General features: G+C 41.9%; 2 protein-coding genes across 4 annotated transcripts in view; one reads left to right on the top strand and one right to left on the bottom strand.

Moving 5' to 3' along the window:
- Window positions 1–281: 281 nt before the first annotated feature.
- On the top strand, window positions 282–2,586 carry LOC125035777 (RNA polymerase-associated protein LEO1-like; the record flags this gene model as incomplete). Its single annotated transcript, XM_047627989.1, is given in 4 exon segments — window positions 282–297; window positions 1,355–1,675; window positions 1,678–2,152; window positions 2,154–2,586. Coding segments are annotated over 4 exon segments (1,245 nt in total), but the record flags the coding sequence as incomplete, so codon positions are not given.
- Window positions 2,587–3,346: 760 nt separating this feature from the next.
- LOC125036123 (failed axon connections homolog) overlaps window positions 3,347–15,000 on the bottom strand; it is a 19,432-nt gene continuing 7,778 nt past the window's right edge. For all 3 annotated transcript variants that reach the window (XM_047628544.1, XM_047628545.1, XM_047628546.1), the window contains exons 2-7: window positions 11,008–11,163; window positions 7,782–7,914; window positions 5,964–6,160; window positions 5,032–5,237; window positions 4,073–4,189; window positions 3,347–3,572 (exon numbers count right to left, since the gene is read on the bottom strand). In XM_047628544.1, the coding sequence (XP_047484500.1) occupies window positions 3,484–3,572; window positions 4,073–4,189; window positions 5,032–5,237; window positions 5,964–6,160; window positions 7,782–7,914; window positions 11,008–11,163 (898 nt within the window). In that variant the 3' untranslated portion in view covers window positions 3,347–3,483. The remainder of the gene's footprint in view (window positions 3,573–4,072; window positions 4,190–5,031; window positions 5,238–5,963; window positions 6,161–7,781; window positions 7,915–11,007; window positions 11,164–15,000) is intronic.

Raw genomic sequence — 15,000 nt, 5'->3', positions numbered from 1 at the left:
CAACTACATCTTCTTTTTTTTAGATATGTACATGTATATATTTTAATCTATGCATGTATATGATACAGGGCTTGAACCAGATCTTCCCAATTATTTGCTTGAAGGCATCTCTGCTTGCTCGCGTGGGCAGTTGCCGATTAGGAATTATCATGCTGTTATCATCCCTCCGGAGAGACATGGAATGGATGGGTTAGGGATAGGAAGAGATAGAGGAGAGGTGGATGGAGATAGGGCGAAGAGGGATGTGGGGAGGAAGAAGAGAGAGATGGGGGAAGAGTGAAGGGGAGGGAAGAGAGAGTAAGAAACAGGGGAAAGGGAAATATTAGGAAAGGAATGGTGTGGGGAAGCAGAGATGGGTAAAGAGGAAGAGGCAAAGTGAGGATAAGAGTGGAGAAGAGGGAGATAAGAGAGGGGAGGGAAAGAGAGAATATAGCAGAGGAGTAGACAGAAGGGAGAGAGATGAAGGGGAGGTAGAAGGAGGAGGAAGAGTAAGGATGGATAAGAGATAGGCAAGGAGAGGCGGAAGAATGGGAGAGGATAGAGGGGGAGAGATAATGAGGGGGAAGGATAGGGGAAAAATAGGGAGAGGAGAGGCCTGGAGAGGGAAGGATGGGGTGGGGAGGAATAGGGAGAAGGAAAGGCGATGATGGAAGGAAATGGAGTAGAAGAATATTGGGAAAAGGAAGGAATAGAATAGGGTAAAGATGGGGAGGGAGAGGAGGAAGTGAGATAGTAAAGGAGGATAGGACGGGAGAGATGGGGGATAGGGAGAGGGGAGGAGAAGGGGAAGAAGAGGGAGGGAAGGAATGAAGGAAAATAAAAAGAAGAGGTGGAGGGCATGAGCACTGATACACAGGTGCAAACGCAATTGCAGACTCACACACACACACCTAGATATAGATATGAACATATATCGGTACATTAATAGACACAAAAAAGCTAAATTAAGATATTCTAATGCATGAAAATAATGATAATAATAATAATAATAATAATAATGATAATAATAATAATAATGGAAATACTAAATGCAACAATACATATTCTCCTGTATGAGCTTGTGTAATACCTCATTCTCTCTAAGTTCATCAATCGATTTTTTTTTTTTACACATTATGCAGTATGTTCTTATGTTCTTCCTTGGAAGAGCATGCTGAGGAGGGCGTTTGTGCGGCAAGTGAGCAGTCTCTCTTTTTCTCCCTCTCTCTCTCTCTCCCTCTCCCTCTTCCTCTCTCTCTCTCTCTTAATAGAGGCTCAGATGAAGATAGTGATGTTGAAATTGGAAGGAAGAGGAAGCGCGCCCTTATGAGCGATCATGAGTCTGAAGATGAGGCCAAGAAGAGGAAGTCATAAGATGATGAAGACCTGGGTGCCGAGGACTTGTTTGGAGATGCAGATGACATCAGTGAGGATGAAGAGGAACGCAAGAAGGACAAAGACAGACGTTCTCGCTCCAGGTCAAGGTCACGCTCCAGGATTCCTGGCTCAACAAGGCTTATTGTACCAGATGATGAGGAGAAGGAAGATGAAGGGCCTTCACTAGAGACGAGAATTGAGGCTGAGATCCCCAAAATCAACACCAACCTTGGGCGTGACATCCATTTTGTCAAGCTGCCCAACTTCTTGTCAGTGGAGACAAGGCCATTTGATGAGGAGACGCTTGATGAGGAGGGCAGGGCAGGCTCAAGCTTAAGGTGGAGAACACTATCCGATGGAGGACGGTCTTTGACAAGGAGGGCAATGCAGTCAAGGAAAGCAATGCCAAACTTGTCGGATGGTCAGATGGCTCCATGTCCCTTCATCTTGGAGCTGAGGATTTCGATGTATACAAGCAGCCTCTGCAGGGCGACCACAACCACTTGTTCATCCGTCAGGGCACTGGTCTGCAGGGCCAGGCTGTGTTCCGTACGAAGCTGACCTTCCGACCGCACTCCACTGAGACCTTCACTTATCGTAAGCTCACACTGTCTCTGGCTGACCGGACGCAGAAGACTGTGGGTGCCAAAGTGCTGTCTACTGAGAGCAGTCACATCGAGAGCTTAAGGAGAGATGAGGACAGACTCAAGGCTTCCATGAGGAGAGAGGACAAGCAGCGTCGAGTGAGGGAGAAAGCTTCGAGCCGAGGCCTGACGGCAAACTACCTGGAGCCTGATGCGTATGAGGAACAAGTTCAAGAACAAGCAGAATGACCGTGCCCCTATCTACTCCTCAGATGAGGAAGAGTCGGACACTGAAATAGACAAAGCCAAGCGCCTCGAACGTGCCAAGCATACCATCAGAGACTCAGACGAGGAATCAGGCAGTGGAAGCGAGAGTGGCAGTGAGAGTGGAAGTGACAAAACCCGCAGCAGGCAGAGCACACGCAAGAGCTCCAGCCGCAGCAGGAGCAGAAGCAGGAGCAGAGCAAGAGTGGGAGCCGAAGTGGGTGTGGCAGCAGGAGTAGGAGCCACAGCAGGAGTGGGAGCAAAAGCAAGAGCAGGAGCAAGAGTCGTAGTAAGAGCAGGAGTAAGAGCAGGAGCAAATGCAGAAGTAGCAGTAAGAGCAAGAGCAGAAGTAGGAGCAGAAGTAGGGGCAGACAGCAGGTAGCGACGACTGGAGCTCTTCCAGGTCGGCTCCACGCAGCTTTCGTCCTGGCGCGGAGGCGCTATCTCCAAAAACCGCACCACATCGCCACCACTGTCAGGTTATGTATAGTGCCGCTTCGTGACCCTACTGTGCTCACCTGTGGAGTTTTAGAACGTTTATCTATGTGCCCCGGTGACTGTGCCGTATACTGACCGCTGCTGCTATGTTTGTTTGTTCTTGTTGATACTTTTAATGTGATGTTTTATATTTCTTGTTTGTGTTTCATATTTCTTGTTAATGTTTTGTATTTATAATATTATAATCGGGATCCACTACCTACGATTATTCGTTTCCTTAATTCCATCCTTCATCTGGCAGAATTACAGAGACATAGACATAAAATAAGATATATGATTTAAGAGGACAAATAATAGAGTAATTGAAACCCGAGATGCTGTGTGTCTAAGCAAACAAGGTAATTCTGACGAACGCCCGTATTGCTCGCTGTATTGGGGCTGATCCGCGAGGCCTTGTCGCTTATGCCACAAACGCTGCCACGTTTTACCTATAACGCAGCTGGAGCCTTTCGCTACAGCCGTAGATTTTGAAGTTTGATTATTGAATTATTTCTTTCAAATTGTTATATTTCTGTCTGTAGAATTTTCTTGTATTATGTGAATATAGTATATGTATCATTAGGTTAGAACTCTAAGAAAAAAGGGCTTGTCTTACAAAAGAACAATATAGTTATAAGGTAGATTTATAATTAACACAATACAAATTCATTCATATTTTAATGTGATCAAATTACACTTAAAAAAATACAATGGTATCACACAAAAAATAGGGACACAGTTGACCATTATTCACAGCATTCCACTAAGATTATTATTACTATTTTTCTTTTCTTTTTTTCTACTACCTGCGTTTCTCGAGACACTTGTCCCAGTCGGGGTAGAACTTCTCTTTCATGCGCTGACAGTAATCATAGAGGTTCTTGAAGTCAGCTGAAAAGTTCAAGATTAAAAATGTCAAATACGCGTTTCCGTTTTTGAGAATGCTATGCAGTGGTTAGTGGTTTGTTTACAGGTCTGCCAGCTGCTCCATCATGCAAAATTCTATTGGCGTAATGATGCTTACTATGAGAGAGGATACAACAAAAAAAAAGTTATAACATTTGTTTATACTGTAAAAATGTTGTTCCCTAGTTTTAACTGGTTTCATATTGTTTACTTTTAAAAAATATTACTCATGGGTAACTTCTCTTCCCTTCTTTCATATAAATACCACTCACCTAATAATACTAAAAAAAATGCTGCCATCCTAAGATTCATGTTTCAAATTATGGATTATGTGTCTTTACAAATTCTTTATGTCGATGTCTATTTTTCTATCGTTTACTTATCTATTTTACATATATATATCAAGTTGCTTTTCCACTATTCAAGGAGAGAAAGAGATGAAAAAATACGTTAAATATGAAAAAAAAAAATAAGATTAGACTTACTTTCCAGCATCCTCAGGTAGCCAGAGTTCGGGGAACACCACACAACCTGCGCCAGCATTCCAAAGGCTGAGCAGTCAACCTCAGTTGGTTTGTCACCCATCAAATAAGGCTTTTGTCCTGTGATTAGGAAGAAAATGGAGAATAAAGAAACTACTAACAATGGTATGCAGCGACACAATTAGCATTCATTCTTAAAGTATTTACAGTGTTTATTGAGTTTTTTTTATATAGGAAACGGCAGTACTAGACTTGCACGATAATCAAAATTATTGCGAATTTCTAGACAAATGAATGGATCTTTATGAGTTTTTAAAAAGAATCAGTATGGCATCAACTATTAGGCTGTTATTAATACAGGCATTAGGATCTTTACATGATAATATGATAAACGGTATGAGGAGGTACTACAAACACCATAACACTGGATCTACACGAGTTACTGCCTTCAAGGGCTACCAACACAAATATCGTGACACAAGACGTACATAGCTACTGGAAGTAATGACCTTTATCCTTTGGAAGTTATAGACAGACGTTGCAGTATTTATTGTAACGAACAGTAAGACCGTGGGTCTTCATGAATCATAAACCTCAACATTGCCATAATGGACTGACATAAGTTCTCAATATGAACAGTAAGATGCAGGACCTTTACGAGTGATGAAATCAAAACACTCTGACAGTAGACCTTCATGCTCAGTATGATATATAATAGAACACTGGACCTATAAGACTTATGTAGAAAAGGCATAAATGAAAATTAATATTTTCACAATTCAAGAGATGTATGTAACCGGTTTTGATTATATCTTCGTCAGAAACAATCGAAACCGATGAAATACATATCTCGCACAGTGAAAATATCCATTCTCATCCATACCTGTCAACAAGAACACGGCTCACCCATAAGACACAGAAACCAAAGTCCTTACACGGATCAACCGGCCCTGGCACCTTACCGAGATAAGTGGAGAGCGACTGGAGACACTTTCTGCCCATCGCCTCCACTTCCTGGAAGCTATGGCGCCCAATGCCCTGCAGACGGGTCGCTTCAGTCACCTTCTTGACAAAAAAGGAAATCATAAAGCGGCTGCCCACTGGCAATTTCATGCTATTGGCCAACGGACGACCACGCTCTTGAACATAACGCCATACGATAAGACACCTGCGAAGAGTTAAAAGCAAATTAATATCAGCACACTGGCATTGGATCCATTTTGAGGGAGGTATTTGCAAAATATCTCACTTGATATACGGCCTGGAAAAGGGGAGGGTTATTTCATAAATTAACGCCAAGAGGCATGTAAGACAGGTAACACCACTTACGTTTAGCATAATGAACCTAAAAAAATGAAATCGACTTTTTCTCCTGTGTATTCTAAAGGCTGTATATGGCATGGAGCACTTGATTATCACAAACAAATGAAGGGAATTTTTATTTGTATTATAATACTACTGGATAATACAAATAATTATATATCTAGCTAAATCTGATATCTCACAGCCGATCCTCACTGGCTAAACGCAATGGCAGATTCTGTTCCATCCCCTTTTCTACATGTCAATTTGTGAGAAATATTATGGTTAACGTTTTTTTATTATATATAATTGCAAATGGTTCATTAAAACTTTATATTTGCAATTAATGAAGGAAGAGAGGCGAGGCGAAACACACGCTCACACACACACACACACACACAAACAAACAAACACACACTCTCTCTCTCTCTCTCTCTCTCTCTCTCTCTCTCACACACACACACACACACACAAACACACACACACACAAACAAACAAACAAACAAACACACACACAAACAAACAAACACACACACACTCACAAACACACACACAAATAAACACAAGAGCGAACCAAACACACGAACCATACCACAGAAAATATTCATCAATCATGATCTGCAGTGAGTGAGCCACGGCCTTCTCCTCGGGCGTCAAGTGAGAAGTCAAATCCTTCCTATACTTCGGCCCCAAGTACTCCATGATCAGCTGTGAGTCTGCCATGTCTTCGCCATTCAGTGTTATCCACGGCGATTTCCCCTTCACACCCATGGGCTCGTCGTGGTCAATCTGGAAATATTCAAGCGCGCGGAGCATAAAATCTGGACTGGAGGGAGGTTGAATATCTATCAAACTGAACCTAAAGATGTCAGTGTGAATATCTATCCGATTGAATCTAAAGTGGTTAGTGTGAATATCTATCAGATTGAACCTAAAGATGTCAGTTTGAATATCTATCAGACTGAGCCTAATGATCTGGTTAGTGTGAATATCTATCAGACTGAACCTTAAGATGTTAGTTTGAATATCTATCAGATTGAACCTAAAGATGTCAGTTTGAATATCTATCAGACTGAGCCTAATGATCTGGTTAGTGTGAATATCTATCAGACTGAACCTTAAGATGTTAGTTTGAATATCTATCAGATTGAATCTAAAGATGTCAGTTTGAATATCTATCAGACTGAGCCTAATGATCTGGTTAGTGTGAATATCTATCAGACTGAACCTAAAGATGTCAGTGTGAATATCTACAGATTGAATCTAAAGATGTCAGTTTGAATATCTATCAGACTGAGCCTAATGATCTGGTTAGTGTGAATATCTATCAGACTGAACCTTAAGATGTTAGTTTGAATATCTATCAGATTGAATCTAAAGATGTCAGTTTGAATATCTATCAGACTGAGCCTAATGATCTGGTTAGTGTGAACATCTATCAGACTGAACCTAAAGATGTCAGTGTGAATATCTATCCGATTGAATCTAAAGTGGTTACTGTGATTATCTATCAGACTGAACCTACAGATGTCAAGTTTGAATATCTATCAGACTGAGCCTAATGATGTGGTTAGTTTGAATATATCCAAGGAGTTTGAATAATCATCAGACTGGACCTAATAATATGTCTGAATTTCTCAGCAGAGATATTCCCTCATGGGAAAAAAAAAAAAAAATCAAGTGCGCAGGGAATAAAATCTGAACGTTACGAAGTATGAATACCAATCAGACTGGACCTGATAATGCAATCAGTTTGATTCTATTCCTTCGTGGTGAATCTGGAAATTACGTGAATTAGTTTTGATATTTATCACCTAATAATGTGATCAGTTTAAATATATTTATGTGATTCGAAAAAGAGCTATGGTATAAATGTCTAACTGTCTAAGAAAATCTGTCTGAAAATACTGTATTCATTTATTTGTCAAATTATATCAACTGCATTTGTCTTTGAATTTTAACATGCTCAGCCTGGGAATGGCTATGCAATCCGTTTGGAAATGTTAGTGTAATCAATCTAAAAACAACACACAGCAGGAAATGCAAACATACTCTCTGAGATATTCATATAATCCATGTGTAAATATTAGCATTATTTGACCGAAAGTTTTAAGATGACTCACAAAATAATGAACATCACTCGTGGACATCAACATAAGAAACGAAATATACCCAAAAATAGAATAAATATAAATAAAATAAATACAAATATAATCATATAACAAATATAAATATAAAAAACAGAAATATAATAATTATAAAAATCTACAATTCCTGACTTCATCCATTACGTGATACTTGATAACATCCAGAAATAACCTTATCATTTAGAAAAGAAATGATAATAAAAAATAAAGGAATAACATTCTTTAGATATAAAAGTAAACCAATCTTTCATTTGCTTCTTTACCTGGTAGGGAATATCTGCCATCCTCAGATATGTTTCTAATTTAACAACAAAAGGTGAAAGACTCGGGCATGTGTATCCGCGGTTAAACATGTGTAGGACCACTACATCTTTTCCTGCCTCGTTCCATTTCCTCCTGAAAAGTAAATAAAAAAAATGTGAAGCTTAGATAGAATACATAAAACTATGATATATAAAAAAAAACAAATTTAAGCAAGTCTAAATCTAATAAGAATATTCCTTTAATGTTAATTGTTATTGAAGCATCGGTGTTCCTTGTTATCACGCGCAGATAATGTACTTCCAGTAATTTAACAAAATTCTTTCAAAAATGCTCTCTCAGCATTTTCTTCCACACACACACACTCACTCACTCATTCTCTCTCTCTCTCTCTCTCTCTCTCTCTCTCTCTCTCTCTCTCTCTCTCTCTCTCTCTCTCTCTCTCTCTCTCTCCCTCTCTCTCTCTCTCTCTCTCTCTCTCTCTCACACACACACACACACACACACACACACACACACACACACACACACACACACACACACACACACACACACGTCCTACCTCTCACATACACTGTCTCTCTCTATCCCACGCAAACATACACATATGTAAGGTCTCTCTCCTCCCCCCCCCCCTCTCTCTCAGTCGTGATATATCTCTCGTAGAAGTAGGACGTGTTTTAGCGCTGTCCTCAGTCGTGACAGATATCCTGAATCCTGTGATTACCCGCCCCCGGACAGGGAGTGGGAGAGGTTCCTTCCAGCAATTGGTCAGCTCCTCCCAGGTGTCAGCATGGCTAAAATTGTCATATCGGGGTCCCCCCCCTTTCCGACGTAGAAATGGAGGATAAAAGTTTCACTACGCAAGGACATATTGCAAATGGATCCCATAAGAGGGGAAGAAAAGAAGGAAGTGTGGACATGAGTGACTATGAGAATGGATCTCTCGCCTCACATACCAGAAAAGCCACCTGATGTTTTTTTTTATCTTACAGTAACTCCACTATCCTCAGCCGACTCCAACAGGTCTACAGCCGTGACAATGACGAAGTGACCTTAGAACACGTTAATTCAACCCTTATTGCTCGTAAACAATTCCCATGCTGTTATTCTAAAGCCTTGCTTATACTCAAAATGTTCGTTAGAAAATGCTTATACGGAATCATTAAGTATGTTATCACTCTCATTATCGATATTCAAATGTCTTTATGTTTTATGAATACTTAGCATTTATGACGCCGCTCCTCCCTAGGCGCCTCTGCCTTGTCTGTCCTCTGTACTGTAGATACCATAATCCCGTGCTAATAAAGACTAAAAGCTGTCACAACTTTAACTCAACACACAAGTACCATCACGAATTCCCCCACACTATCACAATGGCATCAGCAAGTGAGAAGTTCTCCCTAACCTGTTATTACAGGATGCGATCGGGAGGAGAAGAGGAAGAAGAACGAAGAGGGAACCCAAGCAGAATATCAGTACGTTACCGATGTAAAGGGCAGGAAACGATTGCTATTCCCACAGGACTGCGCCGTGAGGTTCCTGGAAAAATTAAGGTGGCTCATGGAACTGGGCCGGGACCATCGTGATTTCGAGCCACTTATGAAGGAAGGCAGAGGGAGGCCGTATCTCACAGCATGGGCGGGCGAAGAGGAACAGACCCTGGCGACTCCGGGATACAAGGGGACAGTGATGACTGCCCCAAAGGCTGGGGAAAAACTCACTAAAGGGATAATTTTCCGATACCCGACCATACTGGACCCAGACTTTCTGTTGGACGATGACAGATTTGTGTGCGTGAAGAGGCACGCGTCAAGGGGCGAGGAGCGGAGTCAGCTCGTTGCCCTCCTGAAGGGGAAGTGCCAGAGAGGGTATTCATCGCTGGAGCTGGGTACAGGAGGGTGGCACCATACATGGAGCCGATAGTCATGCGAATGGGGCCACAAGTCTTGGACCTGTCAGCAGCATGCTTGATGCAGGTTCTGTAATTAGAAACATGACTCCAGGATCTGCCGGGCCACAAACCTTGTTGCTGCAACTGCAGAGGCCCCCACAATGCCGGGTCTCTGGCATGCAGGGCAAGGCCACAATCAAAGCTTATTTCGGTGGTTCCCCCAGCAAGGAATCGCGGGAAAAGAAAAAGGCCCGGCCACCTCGCAGGCAGAGGTGCACAGGGAGACTACTACAACAATCCCAAATGCCTGTCTGCAGGCCCACCGCGTGTGGCGCCGTCGTCAAAGGGAAGCGATCAACGTCAGGACGACCGACAGGTGCAGGAAGTGAAGGAAGGAAAGGAAGTGAAGGAAATGAAGGAAGTGCCGTGGAGTAATTATACGGATTTTTCTGGGAAGGAATTATCGGCAATCACCCGGATGCTGCATACACTGAAGCAGAGAATGGATGTAATTGAAAAAAGGCTGGCACAAATTATGGACAGAGAAACCGAGGAACAGAGACGGAGAGGAAGCTGTCACAGACCCCCCACCAAGACGTAGAAATGAAATATAGAAAAGTTAGTGGTCTTGCAGAGGAACAAAGTGTGCACTGTAAGATAAAAATCAAGGAAAGAAAAGGAATATAACAGCAAGTGTAGTGGGAGGAACATCCTCTGCGGACTTAAGGACACTCCTGCTAAAGTGCAAAGATCAGGAGAAAGAAAGCCTCTTGAATAAATGGGAAATTGTGCAAGACGGATGGGCAACCATTCGAGAAATGTTGGAGGAACATAAGGATGCGATACAGGACTGATGGAGCCTCTCTTGAAACAAGGAAACAAGTGATATAGAGTAACCCAGGAAAGTGAGGATAACCTAAGTCACACAATCCTTTTGAGATGTAAGCTTTTGTCTCAATAAATTTGTCAAATATTTTTTTTTTTTTTTAATCTGTCTATCTACCTATCTATATCTCTCTATATCTCGCTTTCATTCTCTGTCTCTTTATCTCTCTCTCTCTCTCTCTCTCTCTCTCTCTCTCTCTCTCTCTCTCTCTCTCTCTCTCTCTCTCTCTCTCTCTCTCTCTCTGGAAATAGCATTTGAGATATATATACACACATTTTTAACAGTAAATTGAATGAATAATAAACACGCTTGCTTCATGTAAAAGCCATATTTTATGCAAAGTAATAATTCCAACGACTCTTCCCACTCTGCCTCACAGCCTCATAACTCGTAAAATCCATTCCCTCCCATAAAAAAAAAAAAAAAAAACATGAATACACTTTCTCACCTCCTCTCCTGCTTCTTCATATGCTGCCTGATCTTCACCACACCCACCACAGCCACCACCGCTATGGTAATGGGCTTGTTCTTGTGCCATAACCAGCGCAGTGCCTTCCCTGCTACCTGCATGGGGGCCCAGCCTCCTTGAACAATAAGGGCCATTCTGGAAGAGGACAAGACTTCGAGGGTTAGTGACCGAAAATTGACGTCGTGGATTATGGATCGGAGAAGGACGTCGATACATAATGATGATGATGGGAATGATAATGAAGATAATAATGGTAATAATGATAACTATTATAATGTTGATTATGATGGTGATAATTATTATAATATTGATAAAGGAAATGGTAATTATAACAATGATATTAATAATGATGACGATGATGATGATTGTGACGATGACAATAATAATAATACTAAGAGTATTATTACTAATAATATTACGTATATTAATCACAATAACAATGAACACAATGATACAAATAATAATGTAATAATAATAATTATGGAAATAATTATAACTACAATAATAATAACACCAACAACAATGGTCATAACAACAACAACAGCAACAACAAACAATAATAAAAACTAACAACAACAATAATAACACCAACAATAACGAAAACGCGGATCAAGGTCGAATGATACACCGCCTCGAACTCCTTCCTTGTGCGCTGGGAAATGTTGCGCGAGTAACCCTTCCCGGCGCCACAGGCCTCCAAGTCCCGGACACGAGATCAGCGAGCGAGGGTCTGAGCCCAGTGAGGCGCCGAGCAGACACGTTGATAAATACAGGATAAAATGAGGGGGGAGAGTATGCAGAGTTTACGTGTGATACTACTGTGTGTGTGTGTTTATACATATGTATATACATATATTTATATATTATATATATTCATGTGTATGTATATATTGTATGATGTGTATATATACGTACACATGTATATATATACACACACACAAACACACATGTAGTTTTATAAATATATATAAAAAGATATACATACATATACATATATATATATATATATATATATATATATATATATATATATGTAAACACACACACACATATAGATAGATATATACATATACATATGTGTATATGTATGTATATGTATATATATTTTATAACATACACACATATATATCTGTATATCAGTATACCTATACATGTATATATATATATATATATATATATATATATATATATATATATACATATATACACAATATATATATACACACAATATATATATATATATACATATATATACACAATATATATATATATATAAATATATATATGTATTTATATATACATAGACACACACACACATATATATACACAATATATATATATATATAAATATATATATGTATTTATATATACATAGACACACACACACATATATATACACATATATACTTATATATGCATTTTGGAGTTGAGATGACCGTATAATGGCACTGAGACTGAAGCATGCTTTTGGCTTCGTGTCTCTTATCGCTGTATGTGCTACTACCGTTGTTTGCAAACTCGATGTAAAAGAAGTGTTCTACACTAAATTCACATCCATGGCAGACAATTTCCCCTGGCGAGACATTTGCATTGTTCTGAGTGACTTTAATGCGGTTACCTATTGTGACCGAGCTGGCTATGAGATGTTTATCGGCCCCCATGGCTAGGGAGCTGATCACAGCAGCGAGGACCATCGCTAGACATGGTATAGCGATACAGGCACTGTGGCCAAGGAGATCAACCACATTCTTGTTAGCATGGAGGATCTTCCAGCATTGTAGGGTTTACTAGAGTACTGAGTTTTGTGGCACTGACCAAAGGCTGGTAGTGGCTACCCTACATGTCCACTTCAAAACTCCTTGTCCCTCCAGAGGCCGCTCTAGAGTGTTACACTTGGACAGATTGAGGGAGGAGGAATTCTCCACGGCAGTCTCTGACCGATTCACAGTACCTGAAAACCTGACAGACCCAGTTGCTCTGCAGGAGTCCTTCAAGCACGAAACACTCGAAGCAGTCCACTGGCGTACGCCCGAGAGCAAGGCAGAATTTCATCTCCCTGGAGACATTGGAGGCCACTGAAGTGTGTAGCATGGCTTGGCTAAATGGCAATCAGGACTTGCATCGCTCTTCTGGTGTGTAGGGCTCGGACACTGCTGAGAAGGGACAAGGAACAGTCCATCATCTTACTGAGGAGAGTGAAGGCCATTTCTTAGCAAATGACCTTTGCCCTGCCTACCAAGCCCTGAGAAAACTGAACTCTAAGCCCTCCTCACAGATGACTGTAGTCTGCTCAGTGGATGGACAGATCATCTCAGATCATGTTGGGGTTCATGAACGTTGGGCCAAGTATTTGGAGCAGCTGTACCACATAGACCCTTCAACAGTTAACTTGGATGCAAGTGGTATCACAATACCTGTCCCGGACTCATCTACCAGTGAGGAATCTCCTACCCTAAATGAGGTTAGGATGAAATGTGGGAAAGCTTGCATACAGTCTTGACTGCCATCTGGCAGTCTGGTTCCATTCCCCCTGACCTGTTGAGGGTGTGGTCATCCCTGAAGCAACTACTGTGGCATTACTCTGCTCAGTACACCAAGCAATATTTTCGCCCACATTCTTCTGAAACGGATCTGTAACCACCTACTATGGCACCAGAGACTGGAGCAGTCTGGATTCACTCCTGGAAAGCCCACAATAGACTGTATCCTAGCGCTTCGAGTAATTCTGGAGCGCTGTCGTGAGTACAGTTGTGGGTTGCTTGGATCCTAAATCGACCTCAAGAAAGCGTCTGCCGATGATATTACTACCCTATCTGAGCCCCTGGAATCAATAGTGGCGGCTCCTGATGCATTTAGCAATGAGGTGAAGCCCTTGGGCCTAGACCAAGATTCAGGACTTTGGGGGCCTGTTTGGGGAACTTGTTTAAACGATCTATGCTTGTGGTGAGGACATCGAAGTCACAGAGAGCATTGGATACCTCAGTATTGTAGTCCATATCTCCGGCCTGTCAGACCAGGAAGTCAGTAGACAGATTGGTCTGGAAGCAGGATCCATAAACTCGATCAACAAAAGCATTTGGAGATGCCGTCACCTATGCAGAAAGTTTTCCTCTATAAAAGCGAAACCTGGATGCTGTCTAGTACCTTGGAGTCTTGTCTTGATGTCTTTTGTAACAAGTCGTGGCTATACCGTGAGACTGGCATGGGACCTGTTACTTGCATAATCCGGGATCGTCATCTCAGGATATATGGGCACCTAGCTCGCTTCCCTGTGGATGACCCTGCCCATCAGGTCTCTCTGCGAGACAATCCAGTTCGACGAGACCTGTTGCGAGGAATTAGAGATGGGCCAAGGGCCTGCCTGGAGACTCGCCATGAGGGACTGTAAAGGCTCTCTATGAACGACTTAAACATATGGTTTAGCAGGAGTAGTGAAAGGGATGGTTGGCCTAACCTCTTTATTTCAGAAGTGTAAGCAACACAGATATTCACACGATACAAGTCTGGGTAAAGCTTAGTGCTAGGTCGTCAGCCCGGAGCCAGCCTGACCTGACAAGCGGTCGGCAGGAACTCTCTGAAGTGACTCTGCTGACCTGGGTCATCCTGAGCCTTAAGTACTGGTGGGTGGCGTGCACGTGGGGGCGCCTGCGGTGGGCATGCCAGCATGACAGCCCCGGCCGCGTGAAGCCACGTTTATACATGCTTCTGTACACCACGTGGGAGCTACTTATACATACTTATATTGCTCGGCTACCTACGCACGCCTCGTCCTCGAGGCATCTGATATTTGCCTCAGGGGTGACCCACCCTGGCTGGTTCTTGACTTGTAAACACTTCGTTCTTGTGTGTGCTGTCCCTGATGCATCTTCGTGGCTGCTCGTCCCTGTCGTTGTCTTCATCTTGGTCCCTGGTAAATCTGTCCGTCCTCAACATCCACACGTCCTCAAATGTCTCGCACAGGCCCTCCTTGAC

This window comes from Penaeus chinensis, chromosome 20 (genome assembly GCF_019202785.1).
Source record: "Penaeus chinensis breed Huanghai No. 1 chromosome 20, ASM1920278v2, whole genome shotgun sequence".
In the NCBI taxonomy this organism is placed as follows: domain Eukaryota; kingdom Metazoa; phylum Arthropoda; class Malacostraca; order Decapoda; family Penaeidae; genus Penaeus; species Penaeus chinensis.
The sequence above is the reverse complement of the archived record's forward strand: the minus strand, read 5'-3'. Positions and strand labels throughout refer to the sequence as shown.